We start from the raw sequence: 23,763 nt of genomic DNA on the forward strand, positions 1-23,763 counted from the left end.
TTTACCCACTGAGCCACCAGGGTGCCCCTTAAGATTTTATTTTTAAGTAATCTCTACACCCAACTTGGGGCTTGAACCCACAACCTCGAGGTCAAGAGCTGCATGCTCTACCCACTGAGCCAGCCAGGTGTGCCTATATCAGTTATTTTGGATTTCCTTTTTTTGTGCAGTGCTAGTTCAAATAGTTTGCTATTTTTCTATTAGGTTGTCTTTATTCTTACTGACTTTTTTATTTTAAATTCTTACTGATTATTACAAGTTCTTTAAATAATCTAGAGACCATTTCTTTACCAGTTATACATTACAAATATCTTTTCTAATTCTGAGGCTTACTTTTTCACTTTCTTTTTGGGGTTTTTTGATAAGAAGAACATAAGAGTATCATACTAATATGGTGACAAAGACTAAGCTTTTAGAACTTTTTGTGTCTTGTTTAAGAGGACTTTCCCTACCCTGAGGTCATGAAGATATTCTCTTATGTTTTCTTCCAAAAGCTTTATTGCTTTTCCCTTCCCGTTAAGGTCTATGATTCACATGGAATGTATTGCTGTGTTTAGTGTAAGTTGGGAGGAATATGATTTCATGTTTTTCCATTTGGACATCCAATCCTCCAGAATAATTTATTAAAAAGTAGATTATTTTCCCTCCTGCTCTGTTGTGCTACCTTTGTCATGAATCACTTCTCCACATATGTGTGGGGCTGTATCTGGGCCCCCCGCCCCCCTTATGTTCCATTGGCATGTTTGTCTCTCTTGCACCAGGACCACACTATCTTAATTCCTATAGTTTATAGTTGATAATAAGCTTTAGTGTCTGGTAGAGCAAGCCCTCCCACCTCTCATGCCTACGTATTTTTGAGGGTGGGATCTTTCATACACACAAATTCATTCAAACGTATTTGCAGTGTGTGGGGGTGGGGCGGTGGGGAGGAGGGGTGCTCAGGGGAAATAAGAGCAAGGATCCTGTTTCCATGGCATCCTCCCAAGGGGCAGGCACATAGAGCCACAGTGCCAATCACCCTGTAGGGAGATCACAAATGCGTCAATGCGCTCCCTCGTCACTCACCCCCGGGGGCCAGACACCTCTCAAAACCCAGATACAATTCAAAGAGGACAACACTCCAGGCGCACCTCTTCCCCTCTATCCCAGAGACACACCCTTTCCTGCAAATCACGCGCGCCTGGCCGCCACCCAAAACACCACCAGTCCTGGACAGATTCGCCAATAGACGTGCTCAATCAACCCTGTTGGTGAACCCCATAGAGATTCCTATACCCCCTAAGGGAGAAACATCCCACCCAGAGGGTGAGAAACGGCGAGTGGAGCTCCCCTGACCGGCGGGCCCCGCCCGAAGAACAGACACGGACAACCTCACCGCCTACTGCCTGAGTGCCGGACAACCAATCAGACCCACTTCGCTATCTGACCGACTCACAGACGGAACGGATCCAAACACACTCCCTTCTCCCCAGCCCGTTACTGTTTCCCGCGCTCCTTGGCTCCGCCCAGCATTTCATTCCCGGTTGACGAAGCAGCAATCGATCGCACTCCGCACACCCGCCAATAGGGAGAAGGATTCCCAGCGGCAGGGGGTGGGGTGGGGGTGTCCTAGTCCCGAAGGCTGCGGTCGGAAGCAGGCTCCCTGGGGTCCCTCGGGCTCCTTCGCCCTCCTTCCCAAGGTAAAGTCACTCTCGGTCTCCACCAACACTTTTCCGCCCGGCCTCTCACGCATGCGCACTGCGACTCTCAGGCCGGCCCTGAAAGGAGAGAGGGGGAGGGACCCTAAACCGCGATCCCCTGGGTCACGGGGGTAACGGCACAGCCCAAAGTGGCCGCCGCCGCCAGCAGTCCTCAAAACAGGAATTGTAGAACCAAAAGGTCTGGAGAGGTCCCACCGAGATTTGAACTCGGATCGCTGGATTCAAAGTCCAGAGTGCTAACCATTACACCATGGGACCCGCTGGCTGCTTCAGGCGGCCGGGAGGCTTCTCAAGCCACATGGCGCGCGGAGCCGCCTTCCCAGAGCGGCGGCGGAGGCCCGGTTCTCCCGCCCGGGCTCTGCGCTCCGGGCCCGGGGCCGCCCGGGCGGGCGGAAGCGGGGAGCCGCAAAGCGCTTCGGCGGCCCCGACGTTGCCAGTGCCGGGTGTCATCTCCTGTCGCCGCTCTTCCTGCTCTCCTCCCGGGGTCCTGCCCTGCGCCGGGGAAGCCGGGAGGACGGCGGGCTGCGGCCGCTGCCGCGAGCGGAAGGCGCGGCGCGCGCATCCCGGGCTCCGGGCTTGTTTATTTATTTATTTCCACGAGCCGCTCCCTGCGCGGCCACTGTGGCCAAGCGGGGAGGGAAGCGCGCTGGCACGTGGGGGGACGGCGGTTCAAGGCCCGGGCGCCCCAAGCGCGAGCGGTCGGGGCGTGGACTTGACAGCCGCCTCTCTACCGAGACCCAGAACGTTCCGCTTCCGCGTCCCGCTTTACGGGAGACTTAATGGGACTGGGGCGGGGGGGGGGGTTGCGTTTCAACCTCCGGGTTTTTGATCAGCGGGAGACAGACTCCCTCTTGGGCTTTTCCAGGTCAGCTTTTTAATAACCTTTTGTAACATTTGACTCAGCAGTTTCACTTTTGTAACTTTATCCTAAAGGACTACGAGGGCCAGTGCCAAGTGTTCAAGGATGTTCTCGGCTGCGATGTTCACAACGGTGAAGAATAGAACATAAAGGCGAAAATCGATTTAGTAAATATTGACAATATCTGAACGATTAATACTGTGCAGGGGACGAGTTTTTATTGTATTGACATACTTTTGAGGTATTATGTATTACGCTGATTTATTGTATTAACATGAAAAGAGCGACAGGCCTAACCAAACCAAACCAACACCAAAAATCTACTTACCAGTTAGTATGTATAATAAAATCCCACTTATCTACAAACAGAAAAACTGTAAGGATGTGTAACAGACATTTGCCATTTATTTGCCCTGTGACTTGGGACCGGCTGCCTTTCTTGAGGCATCCAGCATGGTGTAGGTCTGGGTGACAGCAGGGCTATGCTCCAAGACAGATACACTCTCTCTCCAGAGTGACCGTGTGTCCCTTAGCCTGGCCAACTGGACTTAGAATCCAAAGCGACTGATGCCCAGAAACAGGGACGTTTTAGAACTTGTTCTGCTGGTGGTGGTAGCTGTGACACCCAGTGTCTCAGGGACACTGACAGCAGCCATGCCATGTCCACTGGCAGCCGAGGTCGGATCCTAACCAGAATGCCCCAGATCCTGACCTTGGCTGGGTTCCTGCTTGTCTAGTTCCCCCTCGTTCTTGTTCATTTTCTTGAGTTGCTTTCCCTCTGATGCCATGAGCTATCCGACTTCCTTCCAAGGAGTCCTGTTCCTGTTTAAATTAACCTAGAATCTGTTTCTCTTGCCTTTGGTCAAAAACCTGCTTAGCTCCAATCCAAAAAGGTCTGCTGTGGACAGATATCCCTGGGGAATACATTCTCACAGTTTATGATTTACTGTATTGCTTAAAAAAGATTTTTATAACTCTTGTATATTGTCAGAAGAAACATTACAGTTTTTCCGTTTTGAGGAGTGAACCAAACTCACACTGAGTTCCTATGGTGAGATAAGGGTGTCTCTTTATTAGGCTGGAGTAACAATATCGAATTGACTTGATATCAAATGGCTTTAGTCTCTCTGGTTTCCCATCTGTTTCCTTCTTACAAGTGCTCTGTACCCGTGAAAGTGTATTGAAATTAAATTTTCAGAAGCTACGTAGAAATCCTAAAGAGTTGCGATTATGCCCTTTGAAAGTGTACAAGAGATAGTTCCTTCTGTCCAGTAGGAGGACTTCACCCTCCTCCCACTCCCTAGTTCTTCCTTTCCAATACCCTCCACTTCTCAGCTGGAAACATCTTACCAGCCCAAATGAGACCCTCACTGAAATCCCCACTCGTGAATTCCTCAAGTGACATAAAAGGAGCATCTCCCTGACAGCTTTTGTCATTACTTGCTGGAATTATAGGTAATTGTGTTCTGTGGCTCAGTCTCTCCCATCGTCCCTCCCCCATGTCCCCTTGGTTGGACTGTGAATTCTTCTGGGGACAAGGCTCAGGACTGGCTGATTTTTAAATATGGCTAGTGCCATATCAAACACACTCATTGAACCCCCTCAGAGGGCGCAGGAGAACTCAGGAGGGAGAAAGAACATTCTCTTTAACATCACATTCGTTAATTTTGAGACAACAGAGAAAAGAGAGACAATATGTAATCCCCCTGCCCCGCATCACTAGTTTCTTTTAACATTAAATCCGTAATGCATGACACCCCGGGGATGGCATCGGCTTTGAGCACAGACTCTCAACCTCCACAAGGTGGCTCCTCAAGCGCAGGGAAGTCTGGGCTCTGTGGGAGGCGGGGTTAGCCTGGCTTCAGCGGTGGCACCTGGGATTGAGGGCTGAACTGAGGCAGAGGGTACCCCAGAAAGTTTAATGAGGTCAGAGGTTAAGAAAAGACAGCCAAAGTCCGGATTAGGGACTGTTAAGGTATTCTCCCAAGTTTCTTGTGAGCCTACAAATGGCTAGCGAATGGAACAATGGGTACAGTAATGTTTTGAGTGAAGTGGAAAGAATTCATGTTCACTGTCAAGTCCAAGTCAGTTTCCTTTATCCATGCCAACGCTGCTCACAACTAGCTGCGATAGAATCAGCCTTGCTCTGTGTCCTTGCCACCCAGGACAGGTGACATGTGCCACAAATCCCCTACTTTGCCTTGGGAGCCCCAGCTATGCCAGACAAGCCATAAGCCCCACCTTGTGCCAGGTGACATGTGAGGCCCTGAGTCTCTGAGCCTGCTGCCCAGCCCCCTGCTCTGGACCTGGCATTCCAGAGGCTCTGATGGGGAAATCTGGCTGCTTACTTTCTTTAAACAAAGCAGCATCCACATTTTATCCTTTTCTTGAAGGTTTTTCACTTTCTCCTTTTAAAATAATTGTTATCTTTTCAGGTTTTAAAGGTGAAGCATTTATTATGGAAAATGTAGAAAATGCAGTGAAGTAGAAAGATTTTTAAATAACTACAATTCCAACACGCACTTTTTAAAAAAGTTTATTTTCTTTTTAAGATTTTATTTATTTGAGAGAGAGAATGAGATAGAGCATGAGAGGGGGGAGGGTCAGAGGGGAGAAGCAGACTCCCCGCCGAGCAGGGAGCCCAATGCGGACTCGATCCCGGGACTCCAGGATCTCGACCTGAGCCGAAGGCAGTCGCTTAACCAACTGAGCCACCCAGGCACCCTAAAAAGTTTATTTTCTTTAGTAATCTCTCCACCCAACATGGGGCTCAAACCCACGACCCTGAGATCAAGAGTCCCATGCTCTTCTGACTGAGCCAGACAAGTGCTCCCCAACAAGCATCTTTGACATTTGATTTTTTCCACTTCCTGTTTTAAACTGCATTTTTACATAGTCTTCACTGTATAATTGTATGTTCTGCTTTTGTGCTTAACATAATAATGACATGTGACTTAAAAACCTTGTTTCTTCTTTCCTTAAAACGTTTAAAATATTTACAAGGGTAATACATGAGCACAATACAAAATTCACAAGGTATAAAAGGAAATGCACAGACAAATAAAACTTCTTGACTATAATTTTCTGCTCTCAGAGGCAACTTCTGATGCTCTCCTTCTAGAGATATTTTATTCTTACATAAATATACATGAATATGCATACTCCTTTTTTTTCCTTCTTTTTTTTAAAGTAAGCTTTATGCCCAACGTGGGGATTGAACTCACAACCCCGAGATAGAGTCTCACGCTTCACCAACTGAGCCAGCCAGGCACCCCATTCTCCTTTTCTTTTATAAAAAAGTGGAAACACTGGGGCATCTGGGTGGCTCAGTCGGTTAAGTGTCTGCCTTCAGCTCAGGTCATGACCCCAGGATCCTGGGATCGAGCCCCTCATCGAGCCCCTCATCGGGCTCCTTGCTCAGTGGGGAGCCTGCTTCTCCCTCTCCCTCTCCCTCTGCCTGCTGCTCCCCCTGCTTGTGCTCTCTCTCTCCCTGACAAATAAAATCTTAAAAAAAAAAAAAAGTGGAAATACTGTTCTGCACTTTGTTTTACTCAGCACCATATCTTGAGGATTGTTCCATAATAGTACATACATCTAATTAAATGGTATTTTATTGAGATATTATTTACATAAAGTAAAATGCACAAACCTTAACTGAAGAAATCAATTATTATTTTTTTTTTACAAATGTATGCATAAACCTGTGTGACTATCACCTAGATCAAGATATACAGCATTTCCATCATCCCAGAAAGTTCCCTGGGGTCTTTTCTAGTCATTCCCTGTCCTGCTCCCCTGAAATCACTACTCTGGTTTCTATCACTGAAAAATTAGTTTTGCCTATTCTTTAAGCATATATATATAAAGAACATACCACAAAATGATATCTTTTGCTCAACATAGTGTTTTCAAGATTTATCCATGTCATTTTATATATCTGAGGTATGGTTTTTTCCTTTTGTCAAGTAGTATTCCATTGTAGGAATACCAAATGTATTGGTCCAGTTGATGGACGTTTGGGTTGTTTCCAGTTTGGGGTTAATATACATAAAGCTGCCGTGATCATTCTTGTGCAAACCTGTTTCAGGCTTGGGTATACACTGAGAATGGGATTGCTGGGTCATAGGGTAAGCAGACATTTACATTTATCAGGAATTGTCAAAGAGCTTTCCAGAGTGATTGTACTATTTTACCCTCCCACCAGCAGCATATGAGAGCATTTCAGGGGCTTCACATCTTAGCTAAGAGGTGGTATTGTTAGTCTTAAATTTAACCACTCTGGTGGGTGTGCAATGATCTCTGCTTGTGGTTTTAATATGCATTTCCCTGGTAGCTAATGATGTTGAACTTCTTTTTTACATGCTCCCTAGCCATTTGGTTATCTTCTTTTCTAAGTGCTTCTTCAAGTATTTTGCCCATTTAAAACAACTGCCTTTACCTTACTGATTTATAGGAATTCTTTATATATCTGGGATATGCATCCCTTTTTTAAAAAAAGATTTTATTTATTTATTCATGAGAGACAGAGAGAGAGATGCAGAGGCAGAGGGAGAAGCAGGCTCCCCGCGGAGCAGGGACCCCGATGCGATGCGGGGCTTAATCCCAGGACTCTGGGATCATGACCTGAGCCAAAGGCAGACGCTTAACGACTGAGCCACCCAGGCACCCCTTCTTTTCACTTTCTTAATAGTATCCTTTGATTGGCAGAAGGCTTTAATTTCAATCAAATCAAATGTATGCTTTTCTTTTTTTTTTATGATTCATGCCTTCTGTGTCCTTGCATGCAGAGAGCTGGGATCCTTTGCCAAGCACACAGGATAGGAGAGGGACAGATTATTCAGTTACATAATTAAAACTTTGATAATCGCTTGGTAAAATTTCAAGCAGAGGGGTGCCTGGGTGGCTCAGTTGGTTAAGCGACTGCCTTCGGCTCAGGTCATGATCCTGGAGTCCCTGGATCGAGTCCCGCATCGGGCTCCCTGCTCGGCAGGAAGTCTGCTTCTCCCTCTGACCCTCCTCCCTCTCATGCTCTCTGTCGCTCATTCTCTCTGTCTCAAAAAAAAAAAAAAAATTCAAGTAGAATAAGAGACATAGATTTTTATAAGGGAGACTTGTATGAAGTCAGAGCAGGAAGGCTGAAGGGCATAAGGCCCGCTGGAGCATCCAAGCAAAGGATTAAGAAAAAGAAGAGCTGCATTCAGGTATGAATCCTCTGTGAAGGTCATTCGATGTACGGTTCAGTGGAAGAGATGGGGTAGAGACAGCGACCAACTGGGAAACTGGTGATCCTGAAACTTGCTGGTGTCCAGAACACAGACTATGTGCCTATCAAGACTCTAGAATATCAAGAATGGGAACTGGTAGGAAAAATGAGCGTGTTAGCACGTGTTAGTGATTCGTCTTTAGGATGGTCCCATAAGGGGGGCACCTGGGTGGCTCAGTCATTGGGCGTCTGCCTTCGGCTCAGGTCACGATCCCAGGGTCCTGGGATCGAGCCCCGCATCGGGCTCCCTGCTCCGCGGGAAGCCTGCTTCTCCCTCTCCCACTCCCCCTGCTTGCGTTCCCTCTCTCGCTGTGTCTCTCTCTGTCAAATAAATTAAAAAAAAAAAAAAAAAAAAAGGATGGTCCCATAAGGAAGACAAGTTTCAGGCTGAAGGTGCCCTGTTTTAAGATTTCATTTATTTATTTTTTGAGAGAGAGAATGAGATAGAGAGAGAGAGCATGAGACGGGGGAGGGTCAGAGGGAGAAGCAGACTCTCTGCCGAGCAGGGAGCCCGACGTGGGACTCGATCCCGGGACTCCAGGATCATGACCTGAGCCGAAGGCAGTCGCTTAACCAACTGAGCCACCCAGGCGCCCGAAGGTGCCCTGTTTTAAAGCAGGTGTAATATGGTTTCTTTAAGAGTGGCTTGCAATCCAAGTTTCCTCGAAGTCCTATAATTTGGAGCCTTGCAGGTCCAGAAAAGCTGAATTCTCTACCCCAAGAGAAAGCACCAACGGAGACAGGAGACTTAGCTGGAGACCAGGTTAAGCAAAAGACCAGCCTATTTACATTGCAATGTTTTCATCATTTTCTGCTCACAAAGAGGAGAAACCTGGGAGCAAAGAGCAGACTATAGTCTCTCTGTCCCTCGGAGGAAGATTTCAAATAGCCTCAAGGCAGAAACCATTTAACTGAGTGCCAGAGGGTAAAAGAGGCATAGAGTCCTGTGGTTACCAGAACAGGTTTCCCAGTCTCAAAGACCATGTCTAGACAAGATGTCTGGAATTGACTGGAAATGACAGAAAACCTCTTAAGTTTTAGAAACCTCTAATAAGATTTCATTAGCAATTCAATTTCCTTAAAAATCTTACTGATAACTGCCAGTTAGTTTTACCCCTAAGGCCATCTCCGGGCAGGAAGTGGGCAGTTAAAGCTTTGACAGGCCACAGAAGGGTCACCCTGCCCGAGGACCACTCAGATGGGGATATGGATGATAATGGACAAGGGGACCCCTCCTTGACAGAAGAACCTGGAACTGCCAAATGGGCTGAGCAAGGCACCCCCTCTACTGCTAGGCTTGGAATCCCTGATCTTCCTCCTGATCATAGCACACCTGTGGTCTGCCCCGCCTCTTTACCCCACCTGAGACCGTTTAAGACAAGTTTAAACTTGGGTCAAGTTTCTGGTACTTGTAGGTAAAAGCATTCTAATAGATAACCTTTTCATAGTGGCTTATACATATTTTTGGTCTATTAAAAGTCAAAAAAAGGGGCACCTGGGTGGCACAGTTGGTAAGCCTCCAACTCTTGTTTTCAGCTCAGGTCGTGATCTCAGGGTCGGGAGATCGAACCCCGCATTCGGCTCTGCGGCTCAGCACAGAGTCTGCTTGGGTTTCTTTCTCCATCTCCCTCTGCCCTTCTCCACCACTCAAACTCTCTCTCTCTCTCTCTCAAATACATAAATCAATCCTAAAAATAAATAAAGAAAGAACAGTTAGGGGGGAAACTTCCTGGGTGGAGGAGAGAGTATTCAGAAGAAAGCGGATCCCAATCCCATTTCCACTTTGGCCACGTGAAACGGACACACCCACACATGGCTGGTGGCCAACAGATTCCTCTTGGCTGAAAGTCATAGCAGCAGTTTTCCTTTCCTGAGCAGGGGGTATGGAATGGGCGGGGAGAGGGGGAGACAGAGCAGGCTCGAGCTCCCCCTGGAGGCCCGCACGATGATTTGCACCAACTTGTCCTGGAATTGGGGTTTAGCCGAAGTCTTAGAAAGGATGACTTCACTGCCTTCCTTGTCCTTCACTGTCACTTCCCTGCAAGGGATACTTCACTGTCCTGCAGTGCCCTGGAAGGAAACCTCTGTTATTGGTCTGGTCCGGGCTGCTTGGTTATGTCTGAAATGCAAGGCTGGAGGGAGGTCTGTGTGGCTGTTACTGTCTGTGACCTGATTTTTCTTCCAAACCACCCAAGGAGAAAACTTTTTATTTACGCTTTTCTGTTTTGAAAACAGGCAGACACACAGAATGGTTGTATTATTCAGGACACTGTGGTTAGAAGTAACAGGGGCCAACTCAAATTAGGTTAAGCAAAAAGGAAGAATTATAAGGGTATAGTGTTTCACAAAATCCCAGGGCAGGACTGTAGCCAGACCTCAGGAAAGAACCAGAAGGCTGTCAGGAGGCTCTTGTTTCAGCTCCTCTTTGTGCGTAGGTTGCTTTTTTTTTTTTTCCCCCTGGCCGAAGGCTGGCCTTCTCAGCTTTTCAGTCTGCTCGGTGTAAGGGGGCACATCTGTAGCTCCTGAGTGTGACATCTGGAGTCCAGCCATCCACAGAGCTTTGCTTTGCAGACCCAATTCAAATTCTAAGACAATCTGATTGGTCGCTGGCGCAGGAGCCTGGCTTTCCTGGTCCGATACATTTTCACCAAGGAGTAGGGTTCCACACTCTCTGGGTAGTTGACCAGCCTGCAGAATTGGCTCACAGTTTAGGCAAACACCCTACAAGAGCTCCATTGTAACTACTCCTCCCTGCTGGAGTAGAAGGTTCCAGATCTTGGGAAAATGTGTCTGGAACATACTGATGATAAGCATGTCAAAATGGTCCCCACTGGGGGGACGTTGGAGAATGGTTTAATGGCCATGAAAGTACACAACTGTATCCTCCTGGATCACGAACACAATATTTAATCAGGAAGGCCAACATTTATGTGGAACCAGGCCTGGGACAAATCAAATATCTGTCTAAATATTTAAATGTTTTATTTATATCTTAATTATTTCAAAATATTTCAATATTTAAAAGCTATGATACCTAAAGCCAGCAAACTGTTATAATACATGCTTTATCCTCCTACCTTGACAAATATATCTTTATAATGGCAAAATCAAAAATATTATCAAGCTGTGGTTTTCCATATGACTAAAAGTTGACAACATACCAAAGCAATGGAATTTAACAATCATTGTGCATGTCTGGTTGTTTAGTTGATGATCGGTGACATTTGGATAAGAAAAAAATATATGGATAGACGATGAATATAATTCATAATTTATCATATATTTATTCTGTATAATTTAATTTTCTTGCTTTCGTTTCAGCAAAATCACTAATCATACTTTTATAATCAAGATTTTTCACGTAATTTTGTAGCCAATGACAGTTTGGGATTGCTTTTTGTTTTTTGTGGGGTTTTTTGTTTGTTTTTGGTTTTTTGGTTTTTTGGTTTTTTGGTTTTTTGCCAATGACAATATTAATCTGCCAACAAACTATATCCCATGGACCAAAGGCAACCTATGGCTTGGTTTTACCCCCACAGGCTCAGAATCATTTTTACATTTTATTTTATTCTTATTTTTTAAGAGAATAATTTTATTTATTTCAGAGAGAGAGCGCATGCGAGCAGGGGAGAGGGGCAGAGGGAAAGGGAGAGAGAGAATCCCAAGCAGACTCCACGCTGAGCATGGAGCCTGATGCAGGGTTCGATATCATGACCCTGAGATCATGACCTGAGCCGAAATCAAGAGTCAGATGCTTCACCGACTGAGCCACCCAGGCGTCCCCATTTTTACATTTTATAGAGTTATATATTAAAAAAAGAAGAAAAGACTTCAGTGGCTCACAAAACCTAAAATATTTACTGTCTGGTCCTTTACAAAAATTTTGCCAACCCTTAATCCAAAGTACGCCCCAAGGTTTGGTCTGCAAGCTGTCTGCTACTAGTCTGCGTTGAGGTAAGGAGCTTGTATTAGAATCAAAACCATGTACATCCTGAAGCACATTGATTTAGTTGAGCTGACACTTTTTCATGGCAAGACTTTCTCGATGAAGAAAGCATTGTATCGATTACATTTTGATGCATGCTCCTTACGGATTTGCGGACCAGCACACCGAGTAGTAATAACCTGAGGAATTAAAAAAGATGAGTGTGGAGGTGCCTGGGTGGCTCAGTCGTTAAGCGTCTGCCTTCGGCTCAGGTCATGATCCCAGGGTCCTGGGATCGGGCCCCGCATCGGGCTCCCTGCTCGGCGGGAAGCCTGCTTCTCCCTCTCCCACTCCCCCTGCTTGTGTTCCCTCTCTCGCTGTGTCTCTCTCTGTCAAATAAATAAATACAATCTTTTAAAAAAAAAAAAGATGAGGGCGCCTGGGTGGCTCAGTTGGTTAAGCGACTGCCTTCGGCTCAGGTCATGATCCTGGAGTCCCGGGATCGAGTCCTGCATCGGGCTCTCTGAGTCTGCTTCTCCCTCTGACCCTCCCCCCTCTCATGTGCTCTCTCGCTCTCTCGCTCTCTCTCTCTCTCTCGTTCTCTCTCTCTCAAATAAATAAGATCTTTAAAAAAAATGATAAAAAGGGCGCCTGGGTGGCTCAGTTGGTTGGGCGACTGCCTTCGGCTCAGGTCATGATCCTGGAGTCCCTGGATCGAGTCCCGCATCGGGCTCCCTGCTCGGCAGGGAGTCTGCTTCTCCCTCTGACCCTCCTCCCTCTCATGCTCTCTGTCTCTCATTCTCTCTGTCTCAAATAAATAAATAAAATCTTTAAAAATAAATAAATAAATAAATAAATAAATAAAAATAAAAATAAAAAAATGATAAAAAAAAGATGAGTGTGTTCAAAGTGCACAAAATTTAACTCAAGGGTAAATTGAGGCAAATGTAAAAAATGCTTAAAATTATTTTTTATGTTTTTAGAAATTATTTTTCTTCTAAAACACTCAAAGTTGGGGCATCTGGCTGGCTTAGTCAGTAGAGCATGTGACTCTTGATCTCAGGGTTGTGGGTTCTAGCCCCACATTAGGTGTGGAGATTGCTTAAAAAATAAAAACTTTCGAAGAAATTTTAAATACTCAAAATTATCTATTAAGATTAAAAGATAGGGGGCTCTGGGTGGCTCACTTGGTTAAGTGTCCGACTGTTGGTTTCAGCTCAGGCCATGATCACAGGGCTGTGAGATGGAGCCCCATGTTAGGCTCCTTGCTCAGTGTGGAGTCTACTTGAGATTCTCTTTCTCCCTCTCCTTCTGCCCCTTCCCCCTACTCACGCACTCTCTCTCTCTCAAATAAATAAATAAATGTATAATTTTATTTTATTTTATTTTTGAAAAGATTTTATTTATTTATTTGAGAGAGAATGTATAATTTTAAAGAAAAGATTAAAAGAAAATCAAAGTTACAATGGACACATACCAAATTTAAAAATCAAATTTATTTATTTATTTAATGAAATTTATTTATTTGTTTATTTAATTTTTGAAAATTTAAGACATTAAATATTTTTATAAAATAAAAATGATTGCAACATCAGCTTTCAATGACCAACCGACTTGCCAAGTGTAAAGAATTTGTGTCACGTTTCAAGCATGATACATCTAGATCTACATATAGAAGAAGTAGTGCGTACAGATGGTTTCCTACTTTCAAATGTCCCTGAAGTCACGAAATGCAGTCACTGTGAATACTATGCTAATTTTTTAAAGCACTTTTAGAACCACGCATGGAGGGCAAGAGGAAACATTTGTCTTTTTTTTTTTTTAAGATTTTTATTTATTTATTTGAGAGAGAGAGAGCGCATGAGAGGGAGGAGGGTCAGAGGGAGAAGCAGACCCCCCGCTGAGCAGGGAGCCCGATGCGGGACTCAATCCAGGGACTCCAGGATCATGGCCTGAGCCGAAGGCAGTCGCTTAACCAACTGAGCCACCCAGGCGCCCTTGTCTTTTTCTTTTATCCGAGCAGCTGGCAGATCAAGTCTTATCTGCGCTCTAAGGCACTGCCACAGACTTTCTGTGCATCTGGATGCAGTCGTCTTGTGAGGACATAAGGTGTGGAGAAGCATTTCCCTGGGGCCCGAACACTATGAGTCCTAAGAGTGGATGTCTAGGGTAACAGGTTGTGCTCTACTCGTGCTGAGCACTGGATCCCGAGCGACAGAGATGCCCAGGTGGTCATCAGCAAGCACTCGTGTCTGTGATATACTGTGTTCTCTAGAGCACAGGGCCCAGTGAGGGGCTTCTCTTGCCTGCTTCTCAAGGCAGGACTGAGTGGGACAATCCAGCATCATCTTCCTGTATAGCTATGTTATTGTAGGTAAAGTGCATGTCCTATTGCACCAAATGATTGTCCAGGTTACTTAAAGCCACCAAAGCTTTTGCAATAGAATCTTGATGACATATGCAATGGAATGAGGCATGTGTTCAGTTCTGGGTTTGGGAGTGTAAAAAACAAAAAATGATTGCCGGTCTATATCCATAGCTGGGAAATGCTGAATTAAACAAAATTAACCCGATTTCTTTACTGTGGGACTTCTCAGAGCCTTTAATATGCTAATGTGAATTGCAACTTTCCAAGAGGGATATACAACTTTTGGTATCTTTCAAAATTATTGGGCCACCAAAACATTTTTCATGGAGTTTTATGCATATCTCTGAGCCACATTTTCAGACATCCTGACCTACCTAGAGCATCTTCAGCAGGAAAGAGTGGAAGCCCAGTAGTTGCAGGAGCTGCCGACTCCTGAGATAACAGAGAGGGCCCTCCTCCACAACACGTGATGGCTCCTCTCTGCAGATGACATGGGTCTTGAGTGGTCAACAGGTGCACCACTGCACTTACGTGGGCTCTCACGGCACCTAGCTCAGGGTCGGAGTTCAATCCCTGGCGTTCTGGAATGTGTCCTGGCAGTAGCGCATCTGATGCCAGGGAAACCTCTGTTCAGGCAGACAGGGGACTACAGTGCTCCCCTCCCTCTGCCTGAATCCTGTCCGTCCTCCAGGTTGCAGCCAAGCTCTCTCCACCGAGCCTCCTTCAGCTGCCTGGCCCTTTGTCACTCCTCCCTCCTCTGATCCCCCGATCCTGGCTGCGAAAGTCTGCTAGCGGACTGAACTGGACCAGGCTGCAACGTCCTCAAGACCAGGACCCTGTATTATTCACATCATCTGAGTCCCCAGGGTAGCAACAAATAATCATTTGTGGAGGCTGGAGAGGATGCTTCTGACTCTGATATAATTTCTACCAAATAATCCTCAAAAAACCCCGCAGCCATTCTTTTGACCAAGGATACCAACCCTACCCTATACTCTCTTGCAGGACATCCAATGAGAGGAATCGAGATACCGTGTGTATGGATGCTCTGTAAACGGTACCGCATCATACAAATAATGATTGTTATTGATGGGCCTCGGTTGCCCTTCTCAGGGACTGGTCCATTTCTAATGACCCTTAGCCCCTGATGGGTATTTCTAGTAACTGAGCCCGACCCACCTGCCCCGCCCGCTGGCTTGTCCTTTACAGCATTCGTCTCATCAGGAGTCCCACCACCAGTATCCGCTGTCTTATACACCCACCCCCCAGTAAGTCTAGAGCATTTCTGATGCCCAGGCGCCTTCATGTAGAGCACTGGAGATGATTCTTGAAGTAGTGGAGAGCCAGCTTGAACTGGACCTGCTTCCTGGTGTTGGTCCGGAATGCTCTGTAGGTCTTCTCCAGGGTGGCCAGCTCCTGGTCGGCCACCGGAGAACGGGCCTGGTGACCTATTATCACTTCTGGACATGACCCCACGAGCAAGCTCCCGAGCCCATCGATAAAGAACTCTGCCAGGAGAGGGAGAACACGAGCTTCAGCCAGAGACGCGGGGCCGTATTTCAGGTCTGGGGGGGAGAGGCAGGTGGGGAAGGGCGCAGAGCCCCCTGCCTAGGCTGACCGAGTTGGAAGGAAACAAATAAGCACATTTGTCAGAGGTGTAGCCAGAGAGACCCAGGTGAGCTTTCCAGCTGGACAGAACTGTGAACTCCAGAACTGAGGGGATCGGAGGGAGGGGACAGAGCTGCAGGGGAAGGGTGTCTCGCATGGGAGCAGCAGACGGGAGATAAGAAGTTACAGTGAGAGGGAGGAGGGAGGCAAGAAAGACCCTGAGCTCCCTCGTGGGGGGGTAGGAAGGGAGAGAAGCCCACTGTTGCAGGCAAGGACCACGATCAGTGGCTCGTGGCTCTTGGAAAGGACAAAGTCCTGAGGTCAGTCCACGGGCCAGCACCTTCCTCACTCAGCTTGTCCCTACCTGAGTGAGCCACCCGCTGCAGGCGGGGGTCGAAGCCAACTCTCTGGAGTCGCTCCGTGTGGGCCAGGAAGAAGTTGACAACACCACTGGTCACCACGCAGCGGGGAAAGCCATCCAGGGGTCTAAAAGAGCCTGGTCTCCGGTGAAGACAGTCCCCATTCTGACTCTTCTCCAGCAACAGCTTAAATTGGAACACATTCCCAAGTACACTGCCACCGACCTAACCAGTGGGCAGAGAAATGCATGTTAGAGAACACAGACTTGATATCCATGTTGCCTCTGCCAGGAAGCCTTCCTGGACTGAACCTCAGTTACAACAAGAAGCACACCTGTGCTACTCTCTTGTTGCTGTTGGGGCCAGAGCCTTCCGCACATCACGGCTAGGTCCCTTGATCTTTTAATCCTGCTCACCCCAGAAAATCTCCTTGGTGGGAGCAGAAAGCACCAAGTCCAAAGGGCACACAACCCTGCCCTACTCACCTGACAGCAAGTTCCCTCTTTCCAGAAGGTAGGGCACTCCGTTTCACAAGGAGGAGCAGTGTTTGGGGTGCAGGCAAGCAACAGCCTGCGTGCACACGGGTCCCTTTGTGGAGTCCCCACTGCCGGGCTCCTTGCAACAAAACAAGCCGTGTGCCGTGTGTCTCAAGCTGCCTTCCCCCTCCTCCTCTGCTCCTGGCTCTCCTCCCTGAGCTGTCTGTGCACGCACTCACCGAAGATATGTGCGTTTCTATGTGTGAGCCCCAGCAAAGCAGGATGAGTCCTGAGCCATCATAATCATCTAGGGTGGCTCCTTGTCCCCCATCTTCTTCCTTTAGCAAACAGACCCTCTGCGTTGTAAGTGGACTAAATTAAGATACAGCCAGCTACGCCACTAAAGACGGACCCTCCCCACTTCCCTTGCGAGGTTTGACCATGTGTCTTAAGTCCTGGCTGAAGGGATGTGAGTTGGAAGGGATGTCTGCAACTTCTAGCACATTTCGCAAAGACAAATGCTTGTTCTCCATGTTCTCTCCCCCACGCAGCCGAGGCCCAAGAGGATGGCGCAGACCAAGGGAAGGAGGCTGGTCCAGGCGGACGCTGGAAGCAAAGTCAAGGGCCAGCTTGGATTTTTACACGACAGGAGCTATGCTTTCTATCTCACTGATGCTACTGTGATTTCCTCTCTGGAACAGGAGTAGCCAGAAGGTATCTTTGGGGACGCAGGCTGTTGCTTGCCTGCACCCCAAACACTGCTCCTCCTTGTGAAAGGGAGGGCCCTACCTTCCGGAAAGAGTGAACAGATGCCTTGGGGACTGTCCTCCTGGAAGAGATAACTGTGATCACAATGCCACTGATTTTCTTATCCATTTCCTGTTTTTTCTTTTCTTAAAAAAAAAAAAACATAGCTTTTATTGAGTTATCTTTGATATATTAAAATTGTACATATATTTATAATTCTATATATTTAAGGTGTACAGCTTGATGTTTTGATATATGTCTACACTGTGAAAAGATCACCACAATCAAGCTAATTAACAACATATCCATCACCTGCATAGTTACCGTTGTGCACGTGGCCAGAAGATTGATCTATTCTCTTCACAAATTTCGAGAATACAAGAGACTATTATTAACTGTAGCTGCCTTTTGCTTTTCTATATTTCAAATGACTTTTGATGTTCTCATTCTTCTCTTTCTTCTTTTTTAAATGTCATTAGGGCTATGTGTGCTTTTAAAACTTTGTACCATTCGCGTTTTTTTTTTAAATGGCGTGTGACAGGGGCGCCTGGGTGGCTCAGTCGTTAAGCGTCTGCCTTCGGCTCAGGTCATGATCCCAGGGTCCTGGGATGGAGCCCCGCGTCGGGCTCCCTGCTCTGCGGGAAGCCTGCTTCTCCCTCTCCCACTCCCCCTGCTTATGTTCCCTCTCTCGCTGTCTCTGTCAAATAAATAAATAAAATCTTTAAAAAAAAATAAAAATAAAAAAATAAATGGCGTGTGACAACCGGAGAGCGCCGCTGGGTTTTAAAGACAGAACAAGGGTTAATGTGGGGGGGGGGTGTAATTTGCTCAAAGAAAATCAAATTTGGAGGCAGAAGCAGAAACCGCACAGCTCCTGATTCCTGGTGTGATGTTCTCAACCCGGGCAGTGCCGGCTTATTCCTCTCCTGCATCAGCCCCTGGCCCTCCCCAGGACCCTCCCCCTCCTGCCCCTTCCTCTCCCCTCTCCTCTTCCCCTTCCCTCTCCTGGCTGTCTCTACAGGTTGCAACCGGGGTAAACCTGGCAACTCTCCCTTACCACGTCCAGCTCTGTTTTCTCGAGGACATCCACCAGCACCTCTATCTTGGTGTTGTTGTTGAAGAGGAAATCATCGTCCACCCAGAGAACGTATTTGGTGGTGACCTGAGAGATGGCCAGGTTCCTACCAGCAAACCAACCCTGCAGGTGAAATGAGGTTAGATCAGTGGTTGCCATCCCTGGGAGCTTTCTAAACTCCCAACAGCCAGGCTGCGCCCCAAACAGCGGTTGAGAACTACTGGGTTAAAGGGAGTCCATGTCTCAGAGACACTGGAGGAAAGGCAGTGACTCCCTGAATCAAAGGCTGAGGCAAAGAAAGGCTAGGAAGTCCTTCCTTGGTCCTAGGACCAGTGTGGATGGATTGAAGTCCTTTTTCAACTGAGTCTCTGTGGCTCTCCTTCCATTGCCCCTGTTGGTGCCTGGAAGGTGTTGTAGGGTGGGGCGCTATGGTACGTATAATACCCATGTCCTTCTGTGTGTCCTTGTAGGAGGGAGGGTGTGTGTGTGTGGGAGAGAGAGAGAGCCTCTAGCTTGGGTAGAATCATAGGGATAACAAGTTTCTCTGCATGTCAGGAATCCCTAGAATGTCGGACACCTCAAGTCACTTAGAAGGACCTCAATTAATGTCCATACCAATCTCGAGGGAAGGCAGATTAACCACTTATTAATGCAGAAACATGAGAGTGATCCGATTTCTCTGTGAATTTGGAGTCAGCAAAGGGACTCAGAGGACGGTCCCACCCCCTCTACTCCAGGATCATGCCGCCGTGGGAAAGCCACTCAAGCGTCCCCATCCGGGGTGGAACCTGACTCTGGGGTCCTCTTTCCCAGGACCCAGATGTCTCCCCATCCGGGCGGGATGTACCTTCCCAAAGGGCATGGTGTAGTACTCCACATGGTTGTCATTAATCTTCAGGGGCTCCTTGCTGTCATCGGCCACGATCACTATCAAGTCTGGGTAGTACTCACGAATGCTCCGTAGCATGGTCATGAGCTTGTGGGGACGGAGGAAGGTTTTGGTGGCAATGGTCACCAGGTCTCTGAGCTTCCTCTCTGGGCAAGAAAGGGTTGATGTCAGAACTCTGCCTTTTGGGAAGCCTCACTGATTTGACTTGCACTGTTCTGGTGATTTCTTTATGCCGCAACTTCTCAGTGTGGGCCTCGTGCCCACCACACTTAGTAAGAGTTTGTTAGTTGGAATAGAAAAAAACATATATTTACAACATAGCCAGCTTGTTGAAATTTTATCCATCTTCTAGAATTTCTTTCCCTGGTTCTGTTGGCCCAACTACGCCATCTCCTACTGTCTGTCTGAATGCTTTGTCTTACCAGCACTTGGCTTGCATGCTGCTGTCATGTTAATCCTAGGAATTGAGATGCACAGAGCTCTGCCCATCAAGGGGTTCAAGATGGAGGGACACAGGGCAGGGCCGGGGAGTGGAGAAAGCTCTAAAGGACTTGAGACCTGCCCCTGTCATCAGCTGCACTCCTAGAGAGAAACACACTTGGTCTCTCTCCTCAGGAAGACATCAGTGGTCTGTAGCTCTCCTTGGAGAGTGGAAGGTCTGGACCAGATAGTCCAGCTTAAGGCGTGTGATACCACAAAAACTTGGAAAAGGAGCAGCTTTTCTGCGGAAAAGGCCTCATGATGAATCACCTGGAGCTGTGGTGTGTTTTGGGGATTCAGTCATCAAACGTGGAGCCACGTCAGTGGACTGAGCCTGTGGGATATCTAGTTGGGGTGGGGTGGGCTCTGTTGGGAGTTAATGCATGCTGAAAGCCACAACCCTACCCGTGGCTTATGGATGAGTGTTCCAGAACCCCACTGCAGAGCCCCTTCTCAGAATGACAGAAGTCAGAAGTCTTTCCAGAATCCTCTTTTTAATACCTGTTGCACCATTACCCAGCTCCCCCTGGGTCAGAGGGCATGAGGGAAAAGTGATCAGTGGGAAGAGTCAAGTAAATGGTGTTCAAGGGCATGCCAAGTGAATCGTGTCCCCCCTTTTCTTGGGCTACATGCCAAATTTGGTTCTTTTGTTATATAGTAAAGAGAGAACCAGGGGCATGAATTACTAGAGGATGTGGTCAAGATAGGGGGCTCCTGGCTAGGTTGGTGGTGTAGCTTTCTGTTGGAGAGTCCTTATTTTTTCCAAATATATAGCAGCGATAAAAATACAAAGATATAACTATGCTCAAAAATATACATTACTTCTAAGGAACAGAAATAAAAAGCAGTGATCAGAGCTGGGACCTGCCACATTCTGGGATCAGAAGCAGCAGAGGAGGCTGATTCTGAGGGGTAATGGAATTAAGGTGTCTCACGGGATGTGTGGGTCCAGAGCCAGGCTTTTTGCTAGAAGCCATGGACAAGAGCTAGGTTGCACACCCTCTATCCCTCATCACTAGGTAGTGTGATGGCCAGGCAAGGAACACCAGAACAGCCACCACCTCTGGATGCCAACAGAAATGACACCACCTCACAGCCATGACCTGCGCCAAGCCACCCTCAGGCCCAGCAACTGGTTCTTTAATAACCCAATATCACCGTGTGGCAGGAACCCTGAGACTCCAGTATAAAATAGACCAGAAAGCTGGGCAGACACGGAATAGATCCAACACTAAAGCTATGAGATGGGAAGGAGTCGGGAGAGAGAAGGGAGAGGAAAAAATAAGTGAGCGAAACCTCCTGCTCAAGATGAGCTCACCAACAAATATTACAGAACACTTAAAGAGAATTAGTATGAATGACAGCCGACGAATCTACCAAATCTATCGTGTACAGATGAACCCATTCCAGATAGACCGAAAATAATAGAGAAATCTGAAAATGATTTAAAATGAGAATGTTCAAGCAATGGCATACATCCTTTTTTTTTCCCCTTTTTCTTTTTACAGAAACAATAGATTACTCTTCCCTCTCTTCTGTACCTGCTTATTACTTGGAAAGCATTTTGCAGCAGTATTAAAAAATCCCTCCTCCTGTGTTTCCCCTCCCTCCTTCTAAATGCCACTGCATGGAATTTCATTATATGGATGGACCACACTTGATCTCATCAGTGCATCACACCTGGAAGGTTTTTGTCTTCGCAAACAATGCTACAATAAAGAACCCCAAACAAACATCATTTCACACATATATAAGTATCTGTACGATCATTTCTAGAAGTGCAATTGGTGGGCCGAAAGGAATGCACATCCCAAATGTTGATAGGTATTGCCAAATTGCCTCCGGAAAGGCTGTGCCAATTTACATTTCCCACCAGGAGTTTATAAGAATTCCTGCCCCCCACTCTTTGTCCAATACTTTCTGATATGAATGTATTTTTCATTTGCATTTCTTTTTTTTTTTTTAAAGATTTTATTTATTTATTTGAGACAGAGAGAATGAGAGAGAGAGAGAGAGCACATGAGAGGGGGGAGGGTCAGAGGCAGAAGCAGGCTCCCTGCTGAGCAGGGAGCCCGATGCGGGACTCAATCCAGGGACTCCAGGATCATGACCTGAGCCGAAGGCAGTCGCTTAACCAACTGAGCCACCCAGGCGCCCTGCATTTCTTTTTAGTATGAGACTGAGCATATATTTTAATGGCTAAAAGTATTGAATTTAATCTGTTGCCAACTGTGCGTTTTTCCATTGGCTTATTAGGTGTTTGGTTTTTTGTTTTGTTTTGTTTAGGTGTTTTTAAAAAAAAAAAATTGCCCACCTGGGTGGCTAAGATGGTTAAGTGTCTGCCTTCGGCTCAGGTCATGATCCCAGGGTCCTGGGATGGAGTCCCACATTGGGCTCCTTGCTCAGCAGAGAGCCTGCTTCTCCCTCTGCCTGCCGCTCCCCCCTGCTTGTGCTCTCTCTCTCTCACTCTCTCTGGCAAATAAATAAATAAAATCTTTAAAAACACTTACTTATTTCAGTAATCTCTACAAGGTGGGACTTAAACTCCTGATGGCTCAGTCGTTGAGCATCTGCCTTCGGCTCAGGTCATGGTCCTGGGGTCCTGGGATCGAGCCCCGCATCGGGCTCCCTGCTCTGCGGGAAGCCTACTTCTCCCTCTCCCACTCCCCCTGCTTGTGTTCCCTCTCTCGCTGTGTATCTCTCTGTCAAAAAAATAAATAAAATCTTAAAAAAACAAAACAAAACACAAACTTCTGACCCCCAGATCAAGAGGTGCATGCTCCACTGACCGAGCCAGCCCGGCACGGAGGCCTACCTATTAGGTGTTCTTATGGATTCATAGGCACTTTCAAGTAAAAGTACACCTTTGACTTTAGTGTGTGTTGAAGATATTTTTTTCCCCAATTTGTCCTTTGTCATTTGTCTTTGCGTTTGGTGGTTTTCTGCCCTAAAAACATTTAAAAATTTTATGTATTTTATGTGTGTAGTCTTTTCTTTCTGGTCTTTGTGTTTTGTGTCATATTTAGAAAGGTCTTATACTCTAAGATTATGTTTTAAACTCCACGGGTTTTTTTCTAGCACCTAAAAATATGAGATATTTGATCAATTTGGAATTTATCTTGGTATGAGCTGTAAGATAGATTCAACTTTGTATCTTCCTTTATCAACACAGTTGTCCCATGTGATTTCTTGGATCATCCATCTCTTCACCCTTTAATCTGGAAAGCTACCTTGATCACATGGTAAAGCTCCAACATATCTGTCTCTGGGTTTCCAATTCTGTTCTATTTTTTTTTATCATTTTTTTTATTCTTATGTTAATCCCCATACATTACATCATTAGTTTTAGATGAAGTGTTCCATGATTCATTGTTTGTTGGGTTTCCAATTCGACTCCATTGATATATCTAGCCATGGTCCAATACCACACTGTTTTTATTACTATTACTTATTAAGATGTTATAATTAATTGTTTTTTTTTCCAAAATAAGCACAACCACATAATAAGTTAAATACAATTAAGCAATATTAGGAGAATTTAGAATTTTCTTTCTTGTGTGTCAGGAATCATATCAGAGCAATTATTTTCAGCAATTCTTCTCCTGCGCCTCAGAGCTGCTCCCTTCCGAGTTTCACCAACTAGGTACAAGATCCCACCTTGGAGCCCCAGGAGCAAGGGTCTTACCTGGTCCAGGGTCATATAACTTGGGGATGACAGGATAGCGGATGGTCACTGGAAACTTGACCACCGAGGACTTGGACTCCAGACTCACTGCAGGGAGAAATAAGGTCAAGGAGGACAGCACGGAGTCTAGGTCACTCTCCACACTGCCCCAAGGAAGCCGATTTGCAGCAGGGGTAAAGGTTCAGTAGAGAATGTCTGCCTGGGAGGAGACCCCACAGAGTCGACAGCATTCTGCCTCCTGACTTGCTGTGTGTCTCTGGGGTAACTGGCTGAATGCCTTCTTTCTTCCTTCTTCCTTCTTCCTTCTTCCTTCTTCCTTCTTCCTTCTT

At 46.5% G+C, this 23,763-nt stretch overlaps 1 protein-coding gene and 1 non-coding gene across 2 annotated transcripts in view; both read right to left on the minus strand.

Annotated features, from left to right (window-relative positions):
* Positions 1-1,886: 1,886 nt before the first annotated feature.
* Positions 1,887-1,958, minus strand: TRNAQ-UUG. The gene has a single exon. It is a non-coding gene; the product is annotated as a tRNA-Gln (tRNA).
* A 13,459-nt stretch (positions 1,959-15,417) lies between these two features.
* Positions 15,418-23,763, minus strand: part of B4GALNT2 (beta-1,4-N-acetyl-galactosaminyltransferase 2) — a 42,088-nt gene continuing 33,742 nt past the window's right edge. Inside the window, exons 8-12 of the mRNA XM_035027464.1 lie at positions 23,435-23,521; positions 19,228-19,415; positions 18,363-18,503; positions 16,088-16,307; positions 15,418-15,623 (exon numbers count right to left, since the gene is read on the minus strand). Coding sequence (XP_034883355.1) covers positions 15,418-15,623; positions 16,088-16,307; positions 18,363-18,503; positions 19,228-19,415; positions 23,435-23,521 — 842 coding nt within the window. The remainder of the gene's footprint in view (positions 15,624-16,087; positions 16,308-18,362; positions 18,504-19,227; positions 19,416-23,434; positions 23,522-23,763) is intronic.

Source organism: Mirounga leonina, unplaced genomic scaffold (assembly GCF_011800145.1).
Source record: "Mirounga leonina isolate KUSES-001 unplaced genomic scaffold, KU_Mleo_1.0 Mir_200, whole genome shotgun sequence".
Classification (NCBI taxonomy): domain Eukaryota; kingdom Metazoa; phylum Chordata; class Mammalia; order Carnivora; family Phocidae; genus Mirounga; species Mirounga leonina.